This window comes from Amyelois transitella, chromosome 23 (genome assembly GCF_032362555.1).
Source record: "Amyelois transitella isolate CPQ chromosome 23, ilAmyTran1.1, whole genome shotgun sequence".
In the NCBI taxonomy this organism is placed as follows: Eukaryota; Metazoa; Arthropoda; class Insecta; order Lepidoptera; family Pyralidae; genus Amyelois; species Amyelois transitella.
In genome coordinates, this window is record NC_083526.1 from 2,535,223 (window position 1) to 2,558,032 (window position 22,810).

The 22,810-nt window shown below is 36.7% G+C and overlaps 2 protein-coding genes across 2 annotated transcripts in view; one reads left to right on the forward strand and one right to left on the reverse strand.

Moving 5' to 3' along the window:
* Positions 1 to 390: 390 nt before the first annotated feature.
* On the forward strand, positions 391 to 3,575 carry LOC106133029 (probable small nuclear ribonucleoprotein Sm D2). The gene is made up of 3 exons (XM_013332619.2): positions 391 to 545; positions 623 to 875; positions 3,277 to 3,575. Coding segments are annotated over exons 1-3 (360 nt in total). The 5' UTR covers positions 391 to 543; the 3' UTR covers positions 3,382 to 3,575.
* A 1,513-nt stretch (positions 3,576 to 5,088) lies between these two features.
* The window catches only part of LOC106133053 (disintegrin and metalloproteinase domain-containing protein adm-2), a 61,695-nt gene continuing 43,973 nt past the window's right edge, over positions 5,089 to 22,810 (reverse strand). Inside the window, exons 4-17 of the mRNA XM_060950983.1 lie at positions 22,251 to 22,383; positions 21,119 to 21,288; positions 20,703 to 20,873; positions 20,060 to 20,235; positions 19,496 to 19,795; positions 18,577 to 18,766; positions 17,700 to 17,840; positions 16,953 to 17,071; positions 16,508 to 16,668; positions 15,921 to 16,018; positions 14,475 to 14,589; positions 12,712 to 12,807; positions 11,951 to 12,080; positions 5,089 to 9,726 (exon numbers count right to left, since the gene is read on the reverse strand). Coding sequence (XP_060806966.1) covers positions 7,428 to 9,726; positions 11,951 to 12,080; positions 12,712 to 12,807; positions 14,475 to 14,589; positions 15,921 to 16,018; positions 16,508 to 16,668; positions 16,953 to 17,071; positions 17,700 to 17,840; positions 18,577 to 18,766; positions 19,496 to 19,795; positions 20,060 to 20,235; positions 20,703 to 20,873; positions 21,119 to 21,288; positions 22,251 to 22,383 — 4,299 coding nt within the window. The 3' untranslated portion in view covers positions 5,089 to 7,427. The remainder of the gene's footprint in view (positions 9,727 to 11,950; positions 12,081 to 12,711; positions 12,808 to 14,474; positions 14,590 to 15,920; positions 16,019 to 16,507; positions 16,669 to 16,952; positions 17,072 to 17,699; positions 17,841 to 18,576; positions 18,767 to 19,495; positions 19,796 to 20,059; positions 20,236 to 20,702; positions 20,874 to 21,118; positions 21,289 to 22,250; positions 22,384 to 22,810) is intronic.

Here is a 22,810-nt window from a genome sequence, read left to right on the forward strand (position 1 = left end):
GGTGTTATGCTTGGGGAACCACGGCTCCGATAATGTTGAGTCTGAGGTTGTATTTACGCTCCAATCCGTGAAGTAAGTGAGCCGAATTATCGTTCCCGCTACAAGCATTTGAGCTGTACATAACTCAAAAATCAGTCTTTGGCTGATGATATTACTGAAGTAGAATTTGAATCTGTGTCACCACCACATGCATTACTTGCGCATTTCAATCGAGCATCTTAACCCAACCGTTGATCACTCACTAAGCATTTCTTTTGAATTATTTATGTGTTATTTACATTATTCCGCTATTTACATTATCTGGATGGTGGCTGTTTGTAATTAATTTCGTTGATTTTCGTGATAAAAATATTATGCAAATAAAAGTTTGAATTTGAATCCCAAAAGTAAAATTTTATAGTTAGTTACGTGTCAATGTCAATTATGTCAAATTTATTTCGCGTCTTTGTGTTTCTTTACTTTCTTTCTGCTGAATCGTGTTACCTACGATTTTGTACTGTATTTGCACGATTTTATTTTATTTTGTGTACCTAATAATCTAAAATGTAAGTATAAAATTATGAGGATAAAAAAGCAGACTGATAAAATACAACATATTGATAAATTTGTAAATTTATTGCAGGGCGGCCACTACCAAGCCACGCTCAGAGATGACTCTTGAAGAGTTAGCCAAGATCGAAGAAGAAGAATTTAGCACCGGTCCTTTGTCTGTTCTCACACAGTCCGTCAAAAATAACACCCAAGTTTTGATCAACTGCCGAAACAACAAGAAGTTGTTGGGCCGCGTCAAAGCATTTGACCGGCATTGCAATATGGTACTGGAAAATGTCAAGGAAATGTGGACTGAAGTGCCTAGAACAGGCAAAGGAAAGAAGGTAAATTTGTTAATCTATGTAATTTTGCTCTTAATTTGCTTTGTTTGTGAAGGTTTGTTTTTATAACCTCAAATTCGAATTCAAATATCTACAACCCGTACGAAGAGTTAACTTGAGACTCGGCCCGAGGACGTCATACTCAACGTACGGTGTACAAAAACACGCGTCACCCGATGTTATATTTATTTTATTTGAAATTGTCGTGTCGTGATTTGAAAGAAGTAATATTAAAAACAAATTATTTTGGAAGGATATATAAACAATAATAGTGATAGGCACTGTATACTGCTAATGTTAACTGCTTGCCTTCTGAATAAACGAAATATTTAAAAGGATATATATGTATAATAATGTTAAAACATAGCAGTTTTATTTAGAGACCGTGCCGAAAAAGTTCCGTGGTAGATTGTGTAACTAAAAGTATGCCTTTAATATAAGGTTTTTTTTATCTTGAAGCCTTGACGTGCGGCAGCACCTTCCCTACCTGACTTCTTTTTCTTTCGAGTCATGGCGCTTACTATTCAAATTGACAATAGACTTTAAGTTTAAAAAATGTATAGCATAAAGACGGTTCTTTTTTTTAACTGTAAGTTATATGAAATTGACTTCTGCCAAGAAGTGGATGTTATGAAAGACTTGTCTATTAGTAATTTGAATAGACTATAGGAAGTTACTTACAAATCTCAATGAACAATAAGATAAATAAAATATTTTTTACTTGTTTTTATATTTTTTTATTCTGATTCACTATTTACAAAGTTCTATCCCATACATAAAATCGTCATCTTCTGAAAGCCTAAGCGTCACAAGAAAATCCCACACAAAAGACATGTTTCCAAACTTTACAAAATGAAAAAATGAAAAAGTCCAAACAAAACAGCAAACAATAAAAAAAGAATATCAAACGTGATTTGAGACCTATATGTGAGTCGAGACCCGTATCCGTAATAAAGATGCTATCGGTACTTAGCGCACAAGACCAATGCAGGAGGTGGTGCGGGGAGTTGGGAAGGGGGTCGCATTCCAGCGGAGTCTTAAGTTAATTTGCACGGGTTTTAGAATGAATCCAAGTTTCTTCCGAACAACATTTGTGTCCAGTTTCTTTAATTACATGAAAATGGAATACCTATCATAATAACAAATAATCATTGAGTTATACAGCTGAACATGACATTTCAGTTTTTTCAAGACTGTTGGCTCTGTCTACCCTATGAGGGATATAAATGTGATTAAAATAGTTGATAAATTCACTGAACGACCCAAGCCAAGTTTAAAAAAAAATGTTAATAGGTATTTATATAGGTAAGGAGTACCCTAAATGGAATAACTATCTTTCTCACCACATTGTATTACCAAATACCTTGTATCACTTCAAATTCTTGTGATGCAATTCACAGACTTGACTAAGTCATCTTATCAGGGCTCTTAATCAAATCTACATACATACATATCGCACCCCCGGTGCGACACTGTCACTTATGCAAAAACACAATTTAAAAGAGAAGCATTTAAAACTTTAACATCCCATAACATTGTCATATTTGAAGATTTTACAAGATGAATAGCTTATACTGCGGTAACTATGTGTACTACAAAAGTAACGTTATCGCACCCAGTTAAGGGAAGCATTAGGAGAGTTATTACATATGTAACTCATTTATGCAATTTTTGCATAAGTGACAGTGTCGCACCGGAGGTGCGATATAATCCCTTGCAGGGAAGATCTTAATCTTGAAAAGACTAAGGCCATGTTCAGCTGTATGGCTCAATGATGGAATAATTCAATATAATTGGTATTATTCAGTATAATTAGAATTCAAATAGTGCCAGTGAGTTCTAAGTTTATTAGGCATTCCCTTAGTCACCTTTTATGACATCACTGGAAAAGATATGGAGTGGCCCTATTCCAAAATACAGAGAACCACATGGCATTCAATCAAGATAGAGAAAATATAACACAAATGCTTACCATATTTCAGGGATAGCACAAACATTTTAACAGTTGTCTGTCGGACATGAACTTGCTTTGAGCACCTTTAATTCTAGTGCTTTTCATACATTTCAGTAAACAAATATATAGTTTCCCAATCTTCTTCAATATTTATTGTATCAGCACTGGCTCCTTCATTTCTTGAGTCAACTGAGGCTTTTCCAATTCTGCCCAGAGTGAATACTACAGCCTGCAATGCTACAGGAATTAAACAATCTTACCCACCACATTAATTATTTGAAACTTATATTTCTTCTAATATAATTCTGCATCAATCCCTTAGGGGGTAGACAGAGCTTAATCTTGTTAATACTGAAAGGCCACATTTAACGGTATATAATTGATTATTTCTTTTTTATTCTACATGGGAAAAGAGGCATTGTTGTAAATTTGTAAATATTTTTATTTCAGGGCAAAGCAGTGAACAAGGACAAATTCATTTCAAAAATGTTCCTTCGAGGTGATTCCGTCATCCTTGTCCTAAGGAACCCCTTGGCTACAGCTGCTGGAAAGTAAGAATATTGACCAAAAAATCTATCTTAAGTGATTTGAACATTTATTGCAGTAATTTTCTCATTTTAAGTGACAAATTGATTTTGTTAAATGATTATTCATGGTAATAGCAAGTTCTACTGTGTTTTGATCTAAGCAATGAATTAAGGATCTAGCTGTAATTTGTACCTTTAATACATTGAATAATATCAAACACCTGTTTTGTTTTTCTTTATATTTTTCCTTATCACCTAAAAAAATCAGAAAATTCGTAAGTTTGTAGACAAACATGAGTAAGAATTTTCTGATTTTTTCAATAATGTAATAAAAAGATTTGTATTTATGTTTTTAACGAATAAACTCAAAAACTACTGGACTCGATTTTCAGGAAATTTGCAGACACTAATATAGAATAGACCTACAGGAGTAAAGGCAATTTTTTTCCGAAATTTCCCTTAAATTTGGTTTGCTATAGACAACACAACATTATTATTGTACAGTTACTGCGTCTGTTACTTAGCCACCTATCACTATCACAGATAGGGTTTTTTAATGACTTATTTATCTCGGCTGGAAACATACACCCTCAAAATAAGACTATTAGTTAGGGGGTAGACAGAGCTAATAGTCACATGAGGCAAAAGCTGTTTAATTCTTTAATTTAATTGTATGGCTTTCAGATTCATAGATAATTGACAGGTTGTTAACCCATTTCCCCAAAAAATTACCCCAAGTTTATGGTCCTACCCTTGTTATTTTCGGGGAAGAGAAACAGCTGGCACACCCTATGTTTTTCTTCACTACCTAAAGCTAAGATGGAAATACAAATACACAAATAAAACCCAAAATTACTTGAATAAATTTATTCTTCAAACATTTTCAATGAAAAGGTCAATTTCGTTCCTTTTTATCATTGCAAAAATAGGTGCAAAGTAGCTTACAATACAATTAAATGTGATAAAGTAATATTTATAAATGATTCACAGTCTTCAATTAAAAATTAAACTAATCAACACACATTCTACAGTCGAGCACAAAATATATTCTCAAATCACTCGCCAGGTACAGTTCACAGCATATAAATGTGACCTCTTTTTTAGTCTTTACTGAGGTCAGATTGGTATGCTTCTCACTGTACAGTCACGAACAAAATTTACGATTAGTTATACACACAACAATGTACATAATCAAAAAGTTGTACATACAATGCATATTTTACCTCCATATTGTACATTGAATTGTTCTTTACTATCAAAAACATTATTCTTTTTACAGTGAGGCCTTAAAAAATCTAACCTATAGTCACTTTAATTGGATCATATTTCTATTGACCCCACAGTAAAAGGAAAAACACTCAACGGTCCATGGTTATCGAGTCGCGCCGCGGGTCTAATTGAAACAAATAAGCAAGCAAAACTATAACGGTTATTTGAAAAAAAAAATTGATATAAATATTTGTCCACATCGAAAATCTTAACAAAAAAATGAACAGAGTGACCGGCATTTAAAGAAGTTCAGTTATCCTCTTAAAAACCATAAATTTTATCCATTAAAATTAAATATTGAAGGAATAAAGTAGGACAGGACAACACTTAAAAGTAACAATAAAATATAAGAGAAATGTAAATATATTATAAATTCAGCAAGTTTCAATATTTTGAGATTCATTTAGTCTTTTATACATTAATTGATATACAATCGAGTGCAAAAGTTGAACATACATAATTTAAAAAAATTGAACTGTTCACAGATTTTCAATACGTGGAAAGGTGAAAACATCTTGGAAATAATTCAGCTTCAGTTTAATTCTATGGCACTCGACTATACAAACGTACAATTCCGAAAACTAACAATACTTAGACACAAAAGAAATCTAGAATTAACTATTATTGGTTTATTATTATCATTTATTTCAAATAAGACAAAATAATTATGAAATCAGAACTGCTTTTGCAATATTGATGACCCACATTAGTCGTCTTCTTATTAAAAAGAAAAGAGTAAACAAAGAAAGATTGAAATAAAAACAATTCTGTCACACCATTCCGCATTGAAGCCCAAACAAAATGGACGTTCAAATTCTTTGGTTACATATTTACAATATCCAAAACTAGACTATATTTATAAGCGATATCACAACTAACTTAAATCAAATTATCTGTATATTATGAACAGATTTATTTCATTTTATTATTGCAAAAATGTAATGTAAAAGTTAAATATTCGTATCCATCACACCAGTGAAATGGTATGTAGTAGTTCGTTTCGTTTAATATTATTATATAATTCACGAAGAAATATATAATTAATTGTTAATTATATAATTAAAAAATATAATTAACAACTAATCAATCAATTTTCAATCATAGATACCACTTTATTAAGGTTCCATATAAGACCCCAAAATTTTATCAACATCGTTTCTAATAAATTATGCAAAACAAAAAATACGTGGCCCGATATGGACCCCCCTAACAATTCACATTTAAGCAAGTAACTTGACAAGTAATGTACCAAAATATTTATATTACACTATTGTTACTACGCATTCGTGAAATATACATAGCTTTGCGACATATCAGCACCATATTTTGTACCAAGCTGGCTGGCAGTGAAAAACATAGAATCTTACACAATCCCTTTTAAATCTCTATACGAGTACATGAGCAAAGATAAATTTCCGAATCAGGAAAAACTAAAATAAACTAGTATAATATGTCTTCTGTTGTAATTCTTATGAAATTTCGCAAACACAGTTGTAATATAGTACAAAAAAAGGTAGTAAGGTATACCCATATACCTTAAAAAAACAGGTCCCGTTGGAAAAAAAATGCTGCATACTTTAAACACAGACATATGTCTAGGGATTGTGCAAATAATCTTAAACATTTGACATACAAATATAATAACTCTCTGACTTACAGCATTTAAATGTTCTGAATAAATATTCATAGATATATCATAAGGAAAGCATAATATAATGATAATATATGCCTAGCACCAGTTACTACGAAATCAATTACGGGATATATTTATTTCAATCCGTAAAAAATAAATGATCAATTTTGCAATGCACCATATGAATTTCTTTTCATATCTCTGTGGTACAATAATGTAGCACTATTGTTATATATTCACTATTAGCTATTATTAATCAAGGCTTGTAGGGTCAATAATGACCGGCTTTTGAGTCCGGGACCTCGTTGAAATAATTCACCACTGCGCCAAAGAAGCAGCTGATAAGAAAAAAAAAACGCCTGCATTTTTTAAATATTTTACGTTTTGAATATCTAATGAGCCTTATTTCATTATTATTACTCTACGATAAAAAAATTGCCATTTCAAAGAAACATGTTTAAATAGTGAACTTTTTAACATAAAGGTTTGTACAAAAATACAAATTAAGCATTTCTTTACCTATAAGACACACATATTGTTCTGAATTCACTAGTATTCACGTAATAAGAGTATTTACAGAGATCTTAACACAATATTATAATACTATTTGTACAATCGTAATTGTAAACTTTATTTAAATTAATACGAAAAAATATACAAAATACTTTCCCGCACACAAATCTATGCAATTTCATATATAAAAAATATGAACACTTTTTTTTTAATTTGTCGGCTATTGTCTATACTATGGACATATAACATATATATTACAATTGTAATTCTTTATCAGAAAAGTAAAATCTCAATAATTCAATACTTTTATATTTTGATCAAATCTTTAGTCGGAATTCTTAAATGCTAATAGTAGCTACCCTCTATAAAATAAGACCTTAGAATATTCTAGACTAGATCTTACAACCTCCCTTATTTACCTCCAGAACACATTTAATTTATTTCAAGAATGGATGTATTCTTTAAAAGAACTCAAAAATGTTTATATTTAAACAAAATTGTAACGGATTTCATTAATTTAAAAGATTTAGATATATGTAGCTCAATGCGATACGATCAATAGGGCCTTGTAGTCCCTTTGGAAACGAGCCATACTGTTCCCTTTCAAAGTTCCAAGGTCTCATTATTTAATAATTTTCCAATACAGAATGAATGTAAGACTACTTTTTCGCTACGTTAAGTTCTTTTCCTAACGACTTTCTATTTTCAAATTTCTGCTGCAAACTGGCAACATTGGATGGTTTCGCGGCCAATTTAGTAGAATTTTGTTTCACATTGGAGTCGGCCCGTTGTACGGTTATATTACTGGGCTTAGGCACTACTTTAGGTTTATTTTTATTTAAATTATCTGCTATAGCTTTTACATTAGAGTCTGTTTTTGAATTGGCACGGAGCACTGTTGGATTTTTGTCTGTTTGTACTTTATTGACGGTTTGAGTTTTCAAAGCTGGCGTCGGTTTTGTTGTTGGTTTTTTGTCTATGGTAGGAGCCGGTCGTAGCGGTGGTCTATTATCAATCTTTACCGTAGGTTTTGTCGCTACTTTAGGCGGTTCATTTGGAACCTTATTGTTATTAATGACGTCTGGTGCCTTAACATTTTTAGTATCAGCTACGGAACAGCTGGACACAACGTCAGGACTATTAGTTATTTTTTGCGTTGAATGAGCATTTCTATTCCCGTTTTTTGGGGACTGCGGTACGTTTCTGAACGTTTTTAGCCCTGGGGGAGTGACTTGTCTCGTGAATGTTGGTATTTTGGATGACACTTTTAAAGTTGGGGACGGAGGTGCCTTTTCGTTGTCGTCTCGACTTTCCTGCTCTTTTTGAAACGTCGGTACGTTGACGGCAGAAGGGTGAAGATACCCGCTGCTAGTCGTCGACGCGTTCGATTTGGCTCCAGAATTACTGTATACGCTCTCTGGAGCTCTGTAATGATCAGTATTCATGTAAGTGCTATCTCTATTGCTATCAGCATTCTGTTCCTTCTTTGCTTTCTTTCTAGCTAGAGTAGAAGTTGAATAAATGGAGTCGAAGTTACGGTTCTGAATTTCGTTTACGATCTCGCCTAGCAATCCCATACTTTCTGCGCTTCCAGAATTTGACGGGATGCTCTTAGGGGTCATGTACCCTTCGGGTGGGGCTTGGGGTTGTGTAGGGACCGGTTGGGATGTACCGGGTAATGCTTTGGAATGTTTTACAGGACTTTCTTCGATGATTGCGTAGATGTTGTCAGTAGATTCTTCGTCAATGTGCGCGAGAGGCGCTTGTTTTTCCTCAATGCAATCTACGTAATCTATCGACTTGTCCGTTTCTTTTGGAGTTTGGTACGTTTGGTTGTCGTTGGGTAGTGGAGGGGGAGGAGCGGTGGGCCGTCCAACCATAGACAACGGCCTTGTTGTACCCGCCGCTTGTCTCATAGATCCAAAACTCTGAATAGCAGGCTTTTGAGTAGCCGGCGCTCTCATACTCTGTGCTCTATTGATGAAAGGTTTTAAATCCTCGGTATCTTCTGTATCTGACACAACAGGAACAGTATTAACAGATAATTCTATATCTTTCTGTAATATAGGATTCGATATCTGCAAGTTTCTCAACGCAGCTTTATCAACACTTTTTGGGAATCTGACTTGATGATTAGGATTTTTCGGAAGCGAGTTACTCCTTTCAACCGGAGTTCTTTCTTTTTCTTTAGGCTTCTCTTGTTTTAGGAATGACGCTATTCTGTTCAATGATAAACCCTCTTTTACTTTTTTAGGTTCTTCCGGCAGTGGTTTATTCGGTGGTGCTGCACTAGAATGCATACTTAACGGTCTTTTTGGTAGATCTGGTGTCATTTTTGGGACGGTAGGCGCCGCTCTAACCGGGCCTAAGGTTTTAGAGCCTTGGAGAGGCGAAATCAGTTCTTTGGCCGTACACGTCGAAGCTTCTAGAATGGGGCTAGATATGACCGGCCGCGGTGGGGGAGTCGATGGTGTCGTTTCTTCTTTTTCTCCCATCAAAACCTTGATTCTGTTCTGTACCGCGCTGTTGGTTCTTTTGACTGAAGGGCTAGTTTTGGGGCTGATTTTGGCTGTGATGGGAACTACTGGTAGTGGGGGGGCAGCCCTCAGGGTCGGTTTGGTCGTTTGACTGGTACTACTGCTTCTATGTACGGGGGTGATTTTAGCGCTTTTGTCTTGTACCTTCGGCGCTTCGGTTTCTTGGTTCTTCTCTATAGGAGTTAAGGAGAATCCTTTGAAGTTTCCGAAGAAGGCTGGACAGGCCGTGGGGTTGAGGTTACCTGAGGGGCTCCTGTCGGAGTCGTTTCGGAGGAGGCTGGAGCTCATGTCGTCAGGGTTGGAGAGCGTGTGGACGACAGGCTGCGCCCCGCCCGGGGAGCCGCCCTGGAAGTTGGCCGCGAACTTGCTGGCGCTTCGGGACAGCCGTTGCTGGAGGCTGGATTTCTTTGGTGATTGTACCCTGTCAATAAAGACAATTTTTTGTTGATTGATAAACTTGAATGTTGAAACGAATATATGTAATTTCATATATTATGAGATTGTTGAAAATTCACATTCAGATGTCAAACATGCATGCACATTCGATTAAATCAAACGCTCGTGCCATTATTATAATATAAATGAACGTATCATGCATAAATAATTTAAATTTTTAAATTATTGGTTTATAACTCAGGTTTTTTAAACCAATAATTTGTATTAAATACAATTTTACAGGGCTCACTACGTTATTTCACTCTATGGGTAAGCAAGCAAGGGATGTAGATGTGATTTTATGAAGAAATGAATGTGCAAAATCCGCCGCCATGTGGATTATATTCTGTGCGTTGCACATATTCGTTAGTAGGCCATGCATACATGCCGTGTTACAAATAAATCCGTGAACACTCACCGACGTAAAAGACATAACACCACAAGCATCTAAGAAATTGTAATTAGTATACCATAAAACCAAGGAAGGAGAGGGCAACACTAAGTAGATTTGCGTTATTTTTGAGTACCAATTAGAGGTTATCATTAGTGTGGAAGCTTGCTTCCACGAGTTTTGACTCATCCATTTATTACTAAGTTTATTGCCATTCGTAATGTGTGAGAATCACTCCTGTAGCTAACTCAGCGTTTCATCGATTGCACACGCCAAAGGCAAATTTTAATATTGGTATCTGTTAAAGACAAAAGACATGCTGTAAAAAAAAATGGCGAAGTCATTATTGGCTTTTTACAACATTCGCAGGACGAGAAAATAATTCACAAAGAGTACTCAAAAATACTACAAACTGCAATTTGTCTCAAAAAATACATGAAAATATCGTTTCAGCATTCGTCGACTTGGAACCATTATTGGATTTTACGCCAAAGATTTAATGTTGCCATTGCAAATAGTTAAGAGTTCATTTTCATGAATTTAATGATAGAAAGAAATATTATGAAGAAAGGAACAGAACAATGGTGCAGTGAAATAAATATATTACAAAAACCAAAACCAAGAGATTTATAATAAACTATTAACAATGTGCCACTAAGCTATTGTGCGTTAAATGTATGTGTGATTTAACTACATTAGTGGTATATGATGCGTGACATCTGACTTTTGACTGATAAAACAATTCTATTAAATGCTGTTGTGGATAAAAGATATTAGTAAACATTCTGTTTTAGCCTATTATACCATTTAAGCAAATTTGCACATTAAAGTATAAATAAATAAAAAAGAAGTTGCACATCATAAAATACATTTTTTAAATACTAATTAGTATTAGCATTATTTGGTTGACTGATAGAATTCCCAATTGGGATAAGTCCACCATTGTACCTACATATTCTTCTGAATCCAATGACTATTTTGTAATTTGTTTTATTTCTTTTAATGTGCAATAAAGAGTTAACAAACAAACAAGTATTGAAATCATTTTGTACAGTGAAGTTAATAGAAGTCTAACTCTACTAAGTACGATTTGAAACTGCAAGTGACGCTAAAGTATGGCTCGAATTTGCAACGAATTTGCATGGTTGTGTGTCAGTGAGATTATTATATTATTCCACTTTTATTTTCGAAGTTTATTGGCTATTTTACTTAGCGTTAATTTTCACTAAACATACTTTCGCCTTCGTTTCTAATTATCCATCGGAATTCAATGACATTTTACCAAAAATTGTACATCATATAGGTAGTTCCATTTTTCTTTGAAAACCACAAACTTACTTTTGATTTTTAGTTTTTAACAGAATTTTTATCTTTCATATTACACTATTCAATGCGGAAACCAAATACAAATATGTGCTATTAGCTATCTAATTCTACATACAATAAGATACAAAATCATCACACCTCAAAACCTCATTTCTTAACATGCACTTTAACATTAGCGTAATGCCCCGTCTCGTTCTCCACACTGTGTAACCTAGATCTTTGCGAACTATCCGCCACCATTTCATTGGTAGTCGACGCCAAACCTGTTTTAACTATAACAATTTTCTTTTCAACTGTACACACTTCGTCCGTTATAACAATATCGTCTTTATTGATCTTTTTATTGAATTTGAGTTTGACTTTTTTGTTGTCGTTACACTTTTTGGTACTCTGTTGTGTCGTATCACCTTTTTTGAAGCTGACAAGTCTTCTAAGAGATGCCGAAGTGAAATTTTTACGTAGATTTGTTATAGAGAATGTGGGTGGTACGTACGATTTTCTCGGTTTCTTCCACCACACGAGTACGTTATGGCGGGAGTAGTAGACGAGGAACAGTAGCAGCAGGATCGACGGTATGATCCCGAGGAAAATGATGTACATGGCGACCATGAAGTTTCTTTGTACTGTGGACATAAAATTAATAATTATGTAAAAGAAAATAAGTGATTTTTTTTATTTGTTTTGAGATTGGAGCTAATAAGTTACATGATAATATTCTGTTTGCTATTTTCTAAATATTGATCGATAATAATGCTTCTACCATTAAGTTCATTTGGTTTTTAATGGTTTAGTTGCAAAGTGGTGAGCCTATGAATCTGAAGTGCCGACGACTAAAGCACTAACGACTATTAAATCAAGATCTGAAATCATCTTTCAGTTCTACGTGCATCTTCTAAAACACCTACTATCTCACTTCTTCCCTGTCTATCCCTCACTGGGTAGACAGAGTCAACAGTCTTGAAAATACTGAAAGGCCACATTCAGCTGCATGGCTAAATGATAGAATTGATATAATCAAATAGTAACACAGCTGAACCTATCAGTCTTTTTAAGACTGTTGGTCCTGTCTACCCCGCAAGGGATATAGACGTTACTATATGTACATATGTATGCAAACAGTGACAAGTTGCTAGCCCATCGCCTAGAAGAGGAATCCCAAGTTTATTAGCCTTGTCCTTGTGGGTAGACCCATTCCAAGTTCCACACGGCATAAATCCTTATGTCGGTACAAATAAAAAAAAAAAGATGATGTACCGTTGGGATCAGTAGCCGGTCCAGAATCCACGGAGCCTCCTGGCCCCGGCAGCGAGCAAATAGGGGGGGCGAAGCCTTCCTCGCAGTGGCAGTGACCTGGGCACAACAATATTAATTAAAACAAATTCTGTTAAAGTGTAAAGTTACAAATTTCCATACTAAAATTACATCTGAAATTTATATATTCACGTCTATATCCCTTGCGGGTTGGACAGAGCCAACGGTCTTGAAAATACTGATAGACCTCGTTCATTTGTTTGGCTTAATGATAGAATTGAGATTCGAATAGTGACAGGTTGGTAGGCCATCGCATAAAAAAGGAATCCCAAGTTTATGAGCCTATTCCTTAATGAGTGCGTCGCCTTCTTCGACACTCATAAGAAATAAAACTAATATTATAAGGAGAGAGAATAATCACAAGCTGGACTACTCGACTGATTTAGGCTATTTCTTCTGGATCTTTTTCCTACGGCAGCGAATCTTCATGGAAGTAGTGTTAAATTGGTGTTATTTAATTTTTCGAGTTTATGTATAACTAGCTTATAACCGCAGTTTCGTCCGCGCGAATTGCGAATTAAAATGATTTATTATAGCCACCTGCACCATTTATATCATAGTAGATAGGCATTCTAAGACCTACACAGGCGAATTTAGCGCCACCTCCCAAAAAAAAAATACAAGTTTTTCGCAAATTCCACGGGTTCTTGTAATTTTTACCGGGATTAAAGTACCCTATGTTCTTCTCCAGACCCTTAATTAAATATACGCAAAATATCAAGAAGACTGCTTCAGTAGATAACGCGTGAAGAGATAACAAACGAATAAACTTACTTTTGCATTTATAATGTTATTATTAGAGACCGGATAATATGCATTTGCATATTTGCATATGCATTTGCATATTTAAGCGATTTTCAAGGCTAATAGCATATTTTTACTTATTAGTAGTGATGATGCATATTATTGCTATAATTTACAGTAGGTATTTTTCGCGCGTAGCGCACTCGGCAGCCGCGCGTATTTTTTTTTGGTAGGTTCTCAAAAAATGAAAGAGACAAATGATCGCGCCGCCGCGCGCTCGCCTACCGCGCTACTCCCACCTATTAGAATAGAATATATATATTATGCATGTCATTATTACTTTGATTGTTGACACGCTCGTGCTCGGATAATTCACCTGCAGTTAAAAGTTTTTGTGTGTGTACAATGCCTCCCGAAAAAAAAAGTGTGTCTTCGTGGATAAGTGAATTTCCTAGAACATTTACTTACGATGGAAATGTTTTATATTGTCGAGTTTGCGAGAAAAACATTTCGTGCACTAAAAGCATTTTTTATTTGATCAAATAACAATAAATTAAAAAGATACATACATAATAAAGTAAAACATAAAACAAGTATTTACTAACAAAATACTTAAATCTAAAGGAATAGATAATATTTACAAAACAAAAAAAACTCATTTAATGTTGCATATTCTGTCAGTTTTCGTGCATATTTTAGGCATTTTTCATGCATATTTCATGCATATTTCAAGCTTTTTATGTTGCATATTATCCGGTCTCTAGTTATTATATTTGATACTTCAATAATGACCTCTCAATGATAGCCGGTAGCCAACTAAAAATTGCCAGTAAAATGCTATCGAATAATAAAGATACATACATACATAAAATCACGCCTCTTTCCCGGAGGGGTAGGCAGAGACCACCTCTTTCCACTTGCCACGATCACTTGATCGAATAAAGCATAATAATAAAGATTACCTTCAGAATTGCATATCCCGTGCCCGGAGCAATTGGACGGACAGACAGACGACTGTTTCTGACTTATAAGTTCACGCACGTAGTCTACTGGCACGCAACGCTGACTGAGGCACATCTGTAATACCCATACATTATATGTATACACATAAAATGAATGTATTTTATGTGTATGACATAAATACATAAAGTTAAAATGCGTGGTGCGCAGAAGGGCAGTGGTTCGTATCCCATCTCGGCCATGTACCAATGACTATATTCATTATACATATACATACATACACATATGGTCACGTCTATATCCCTTGTGGGCTAGACAGAGCCAACAGTCTTGAAAAGACTGAATGGCCACGTTCAGCTATTTGGCTTAATGATACATACATACATACATATGGTCACGTTTATATCCCTTGCGGGGTAGACAGAGCCAACAGTCTTGAAAAGACTGAATGGCCACGTTCAGCTATTTGGCTTAATGATAGAATTGAGATTCAAATAGTGATAGGTTGCTAGCCCATCGCCTAAAAAAGAATTCCAAGTTTGTAAGCCTATCCCTTTGTCGCCTTTTACGACATCCATGGGAAAGAGATGGAGTGGTCCTAGTCTTTTTTGTATTGGTGCCGGGTACCACACGGCACTTATGTACTCGTCAAACTTATATACAAACATGATAATCCTTAAATATGGTCAGTATTATTCCAGCAGCCTGAAGTATCATTTCTTTCCAAAATACCTCCGTCCTTACACATGATTGATCCAATATGGGTTAGGTTTCCCTGCAAAGGTTGCGGAGGTCAGATGGCAGTCGCTTCGTGTAAAAACCTGACTCACCCAATCCAGGACCCATGATCCTCTCCAGAGTGGTGAGGATGTAACTGGGACTAAAGCCAGGAGTAAGAATTATACTTACTTTACAAGAAAAAGCAAAGAAGTCTAGGATTCTTTGCCACATTTTGCCAGAATAAATATATTCAAATTTAAAAATTTATATTAATACAAAATGGTCCTTAATTAACATAACAGATCTTCATATTAATTAACCCTTTCGGAAAATGCTAACATTTTAATGTATAGTACACATACTATATTAACTTATAACGTCCTTATCCCTTCTTGGGATAGTCCGCTTAATGATTGAATTCAGAATAGAATAGATTTATATTCTATTATTTGACGTCACATAACTTAAATCTAATTATAACCAATACCGCTTCCAAAGCGCATGTGTAGAAGAAGCGGCGGAACAAACTACACTGCATCATCTTCATCGGACGTCAATTTACAAAATTAGATCTCTTAAATCTAAATCGTGGACGAATGCACATTGTCTACATAAAAAAACATGAATGAATGACGAACTAATTATGTCAATGTCAGATTCGAATAATGTCAGGGGCATCACCTAAAAAAATAGGAAAAAAAAATGGTGAAGAATAATAATATAATTACATGTTGCGGGCCGCAGCTTGCTCCGTCAGGCACCATGCCGGGGTCGGCGTCGCTGAGACCCAGGTCTATGATGGCGGTGCGGCACGGGATTATCGTGCCTGGAACAAATACATGCATACATATGGTCACGTCTATATCCCTTGCGGGGTGGACAGAGCCAACAGTCTTGAAAACTGACTGAATGGCCACGTTCAGCTGTTTGGCTTAATGATAGAATTGAATACAAATACATCACTATAAAGTAGATATTTAAAACGAGTTTGTGTGTGGTGTTCCGTGTGGTTCATGGCAAGGAAACAAAAAATTAAAAAAAAAGGAACACTTTCCCATGGATATCGTAAAAGGCAACTAAGGGATAGGCTTACAAAAATTGGTATTCTTTTTTTAAGCGATGGGCTAGCAACCTGTCGCTAATTAAATCTGAATTCTTTCATAAAGCCAAACAGCTGAACATGGCCTATCAGTCTTTTCAAGACTGTTGGTCCTGTCTACCCCTCAAGAGATAGACAGACCTCCGCCACTCATTTAGCGGAATATAACCCATTCGGGATAATGTCTATAAATTCTAGTCTCATCTATGAATGTACCATTATTGTTGATAAAGACCGCGTTCAAAACGGCTACAGACTCCATGCCGAACTCCAGCCGCTCGTTGAGATGGCGACACTGCAGCATTCCGCACATCGCGTCCTCTCGTGCGCACGCGCGGTACGTTTGAGTTTCTCGATCGTAGCCGCAGTTGCCGTTTCTGTAAAAAAAATATATATACATATGTATAAGGACAAGTTATGTAGTGCCGTGTGGTTTCCGGTATTTAAAAAAAGAACTTCATATCATTCCGCATCCTCTCTTACCAAGTGGTCGATTTGTTTAAGCGAAGTACCGGCGCCCTTTTTTAGGTTGATGTCCATTTTATTCTGTTCTTTTAAGTGATTCTGTGTTCGCTTAGAAAAACGTTCCGTTCCGTTTCCCCACAGCAGCCGGCACTGGTCGCGGGGCCAGTGCTCGCAGTCAACATGTAGATGCACTCACTTGGTGGCCTTGACGTTGTTGCTGGTGTAGCAGCGCGAGTGGCTGCTCTCGCCCGTGACGCCCCACAGCAGCCGGCACTGGTCGCCGTGGGAGCGACACGAGCCGCGCACGCAGTATGCCTGTCGAGGATATAGCACATATATATATATATATATATATATACTTCTTCCTCTCACTCTCGTCTCTCCTCTTCCTCTCTTTCTTCTCCTCGCTTTAGCCCCAGTTGTATCCTCACCACTCTGGAGGAGAGCCCGGGGTATGCCTTGGACCATGGATACTGCATTGAGTGAGTCAAGTATTTACACGAAACGACTCCCATCTGTTCTCAGCAAACTTTGCAGGGGCACCTAATCCGTATTGGATCGATCATGGTTACACATCCCGTTGCCTGAATGTACAGGTTTCCTCACGATGTTTTCCCTCACCGTAAAAGCATCGGTCAGTATTCAAACTAATATATATAACTTCGAAAATAATCATTAGTACATGGCCGAGGTAGGATTTAAACCTGTTCCTTTTTACGCCACACGCCACCATACTGATTCGATATAATTCGATATTCGACCACGAAGGCTCTCTCTCGCTCTATATCCCTTACAATCCAGCTACCCACCAATGGATAAAGACATGATACAATCACGTCAATATCCGGGGTAGACAGAGCCAACAGTCAGTGCAAAATACCGATAGGCCACACCCAACTATTTGGCTCACCAGGCATATTTCTAACGTTCACTGTATACTGACCTCTCCTTTGGAACAAGGAGTGGTGTCCATCTTGAAGACATCCTCGGGACAGAACTCCGAGTGTCCCGTGCAGTACTCCGGGAGGTCGCACTCTCGCTCCGCCGCGCGACACACTGTGCCCGCCGACTTCGCTCGGCATGTCTGTAACAAGCGAGAGCAAGAGAATTAATTAATGCATGATATTTTTAGGACCAAGAGAATTAATGCACGATATTTCTAGTATAAATGTGAACTTTGGGAGGGAGAAAGGTCTCTATACGAGCGAATATTGATCGAATCGAGACCATTTGGGGGAAAGTCACTTCTGACTCGGACTTACACGAGTGTTTATTAATTTAGAAAACTACAACTTTATATAAAAATTAAACATTAATTTAGCTAAATAACTTTTTAAGTAATTGCACTCCATGCAATCAACGTCATGGCAAATAATTTAAGACCTTTTTTTTTAATTAACAAAAGTGGCATATGTGTATGTTACAGAAGTAATCAATGTCCAAAAAAAAATGTTGTAGGCTTCGCTGTCGCATTAGGTAAAACCTGTAATGAGATTTTGAGATTGAGATGTAAGTTTTTGAAGAATTAATAAATAAATAACAAACCTACAAATGTATTGTGGTAGTGACTAAAGCTTTTATCTATCTATCTCAATAAATACATAAAATACACTACCAAGTATTAAGTACGCTTTAGTGACTCTTCATGCTTAGAGGGTAAATTGCATTATCCAATTTTTTCAAAGTCAAGTCAAAGTCCATATATGAAAAGAACGAATTGGTTTTTTTTTTTGTTAAACATGTTCCTGTATGTCTTTTCAAGATTGTTGGCTCTGTCTAGCCCGCAAGGGATATAGACGTGACCATATGTTTGTATGTACCTGTAAATCGCAGCAAGTGCCAGCGGCACAGGTAGCGTTAACCCTCAGCATGCAGGTGTCGGGCTGGCAGCAAGCGTGGCACGGGTTGGGTGCCGCGCCGGGCAAGGGCAGCCCGCAGTCGCACTGCTCGCCCGGCTCCACGAAACCGTTGCCGCAAGTCGGCGAGGAGAACAGTTGTTTGGGTTTGTTCCTGGGAAGAAATGATAATGATTGATGATGGCCTCTATCTGTGACACCGGAGGTCCCGGGTTCGAATACCGGCCAGGGCATGATGGGAAACGAGCTTTCTCTAATTTGCCTGGGTCTTGGATGTTTATCTATATATGTATTTATTATAAAATATAGTATCGTTGATGTAGTATCGCCAAGTTTGCGAGCGGAACTAACTGAAACTGAATGAATGAAAGTTTATTAGCAAATATATCTTACACTAACACTTAAGTACTTAGAGTAAAAAAATAAACAGTTGCCTAAATTGTAATACTAATCTGACGTTCTCTCAGCATGTGTCGAGGCATTTTACAACACCCCGACGGACGGAAAGAGATTTCCATTTAATGTTTTTGAAATGACGTAATATGAGTAGATATAACTAGATCCAGCGAGTGTTCTACGTACATTCTTACTATTTTAACAATGCCTGGGGGTCAAATTAGAATCACCCTTTATAACGATCTGCGTTCTTCTTCATCTACGTCGTCTATAACTGAGCTAACACTTCTTGAGAGAGCCCAGGGTCCACATATGAACACTAGTTTATGGGCTCTCTCAGGATAGTAACAATCAGCGACTGTATGTCTGTATAACTCATGACCTAACCAGAACCATAGACTACATGTTAACGTACTATACAAAACTACTTTGAAATGAGGTATTCAGTGAGTCATATATATATTTTACAGACTTGTCCGCGCCTCACCTCAAGCAGTAATCCATTCCTCTGGCGAAAGCTAGCACCAACGAACTAAGACTGCATTTGGACCAATGCGTGGGCATCACAGACGTAGAGGAGGGGCTCATGATGCACTTGTCGTCGGGACACTCGCAGTCGTCAGTGTCGTGCTCCATGCCGAAGTTGTGGCCCATCTCGTGGGCTATAGTCGTGGCCACGAGGCCAATGACCTCCGAATGGTTGTTGGCGACACCGCCGGAAAACTCGTAGGTGCAAATAGGCCCTTTCAAAGCTTTCCCCACGACGCCCTCTTTGAACTTTTGGCGGCTGAAATATAAATGGCAATTAGTAATAATAAAAGTTATAAAATTTAAGTAGGACTGGTTCGAAAGTGTTATGCAAAATGGGGTTTGAAACAAGTAAGCTAGACGCCTGTAGAATTTAATGAGAAACTAAGAAAAAAATATTGAGAAATTTATGAAACACAGCGAAAAACTTGTAGCGAGAAAGCGGCCGATTTAAGTATGGTTAAAGAAATTCCAACTTGAGAAAATACAATTTCTGAGATGTAAGTTAAAGTTAAATACTCACGTGATTAAATGTGCGTTGTCATTCCGTAACCTTTTATCCGTTAGTAACACCTTCCTACGATAATGTAAGAAATTAGTGAGCGTTGTATCTCCGTTCTCCTCTAACACTATTTCGTCTCGTTCTGTCCACACTACAACACCGACGAGCGATATGAAGATATTTAAGGGTGAATAGACCTAAAAAGAGAAGAATACTTTAGCTTAAAAAAAATTGTGCAATCATTTCGATCTAGTACTTGTTATATTCTCGAACTAGAAAAAAATATGATATGATCAAAATATGAATGAATTTTGAGCGGCAGTAGCTGAGCTTTAATATGAGCAGAAATCTTTGTATAAGAATCCTTGTGTGTATAAGTCAGGTAGGCTAAACGGAGCGTACACAAAATTGTTTGACATTGAGAAAGGTGTAAGAGAAAGACATGGTGCGTCGCCATGGCTGTTAAACCTACGTACGGATAGTTGTTTACAATATTAAATAGTTTGAAATTAGATTAAAGATGTAGACGTAAAATGTCTAATGCTAACTACCAGGTTTTATTTGCGTCATTAACCGAAGAATTACAGGAAGTAATAACTGTATAGTGAAAACTCATAAAAGGAATGAAAGCGAACAAAAGGGGCATTACTAGGAATATACTCACAGCGTTGATGATGTTAGCTATGTCCTTTAACTGGTGGTGTACTGTGTGCAAACTCTCCCTGTTGGCTACGTACTCGCCGTAGTCGGAAACCAACACCAGTTCGACGTAACGGGACATTTTGTTCGAGTTGTACGGACCGCGGACCAGGACGTCCGATGTATCTCTTTTGTACTGAAAAGGAAAACGATTGATGAAGAAATATAATAAAAGTAAATATTGATAAATCAGCTAGATACAGATACAATGTTTCATATTACCAAGTAGATTCATATAGGATAAATAAATATATAAATCTAGGTGAAAGATAAGAATGTGTTTCGTCACCTTGGCTGTTCAATAAACACTATATAAATAAACAGATTTGTAAAAGTATGGTGGATTAAGGTTTAAGTTACTTATCATATGCCTACACTTACCCGACTGACTCTGCTTCTTTCCACATCTTTTTCCCTGTGATATTTATCGAATAGCTGCTGATCATAACTGGCGTTTTTCGTAACCCCTCCCTGGTAACCACACTTGTGTTTGTGTTCATTTTTGAGATCTGTGTGGTCGTATATGTAGTGGTTAGATTGGATGCCGCCATCTGAGAAAAAAACAGGGTAATATGGAAACATTACTTTGATGTAAAAAATAGATCGTAATAAATAAAACCTTCGAATTAAATTTAAAATAAAATGTAGGACAGATGAATCCGGCCACGAAGCGCAACGTCTAAGGGTGCGACTGGGAACAAGAGTGTGATCATACAGCAATTGAAAAAAAAACCTCAATAAACGTCAAAGTTTTACTCATTTACTTTCCTGCCTAAACCAGTAAAAAGTACGATGAACACTCGTGGCTGTAATTAAAGCCTAAGTCAATTAGCTTGACGTCATAACGTCCCATTGCAGACAGACGAAATCAATAAGCACTCAAATTCGCCATTTTGAACACTAATTGCCACTTCGACGCGACTGCTAAAAAGCCAGCCAGTAGTCAGTCTTAAATAATGCTACTAGAATTGTTATAATAAATTAGTTCCCTTGAACTTTTATATATCCAACAAGAGTTATTTACAAACTTGATAATGAAACTTACGCCTATTTCTCCTTGTCACGATCCCTGCATACTTCTTTTGCTTCATCCTCATTCATCAATCTTTTGCAAACTCTACGGTTAACCTAGTTGACCTCACTGTTTACCCAGATGTACCCGATACAAAAAGGAATGTCCCAATATAAAAAGTATTTCTTTTATTTTTACCATTTATGGTAAATATCAGCATTATTTACCGTGTGGTTTCCGGCAATTAAGAATAAAACCATTCCATATCTTTCCCACGAATGTCCTAAAAGGCGACAAAGGGATAGGCTATATAAACTTGCGATTCCTCTTGTAGGCGATAGGCTAGCAACCTCTCACTATATGAATCTTAATTCCATCATAAAGTATAACACCTAAACGTGGTCTTTCAGACTTTTCAATCCTGTTGGCTCTGTCTACCCCGCAAGTGAAGCAGACGTGACTTTGATATTTATATGTATTATGCATTATTTTGTGCATTACCTTCAGCGGGTTCGATGTACCGCATCTGATTGCCATCAAACAAGATTCCCCTTAGTCCGTTACACGTCGACAGCGCCGCAAAAGACCCTGGCTTGTCCCGTAAACTTCCACAATATTGGCATAAGTCTATTTCCTGGAAGTTAATGAGACATCAGTTAATATCTATAAACACTCAAGCTGTAGTCTCTGCCTATCCCCCCAGGAAAAGGCATGGTTCTAAAACTATTGAAAAAGAAGAAAGAAAGATTCAGGTAAGCGGCATTTATGAGTCACGTCATATAATTAAGTGCATTCTTTATAAATTAAACGCCAAATATAACTTCCGAGTCACGAGTCGTTAGGTACAATGACTTGCAGGGAAATTTGACACTCCATGGTTTGGGTTAGTATAAACAATGGGTCAAGTTTCTCATGAGGGGACTGTACACCTATGGCAAAAGATTTAACACAGTTTAAATGCGTCTTAATAAACCAAATTGGATGCCTTGTGTTTCCGGCACTAAAGAATAGGACCACTCCATATCTTCCTCATAGATGTCGTAAAAGGCGATTAGGAGTCT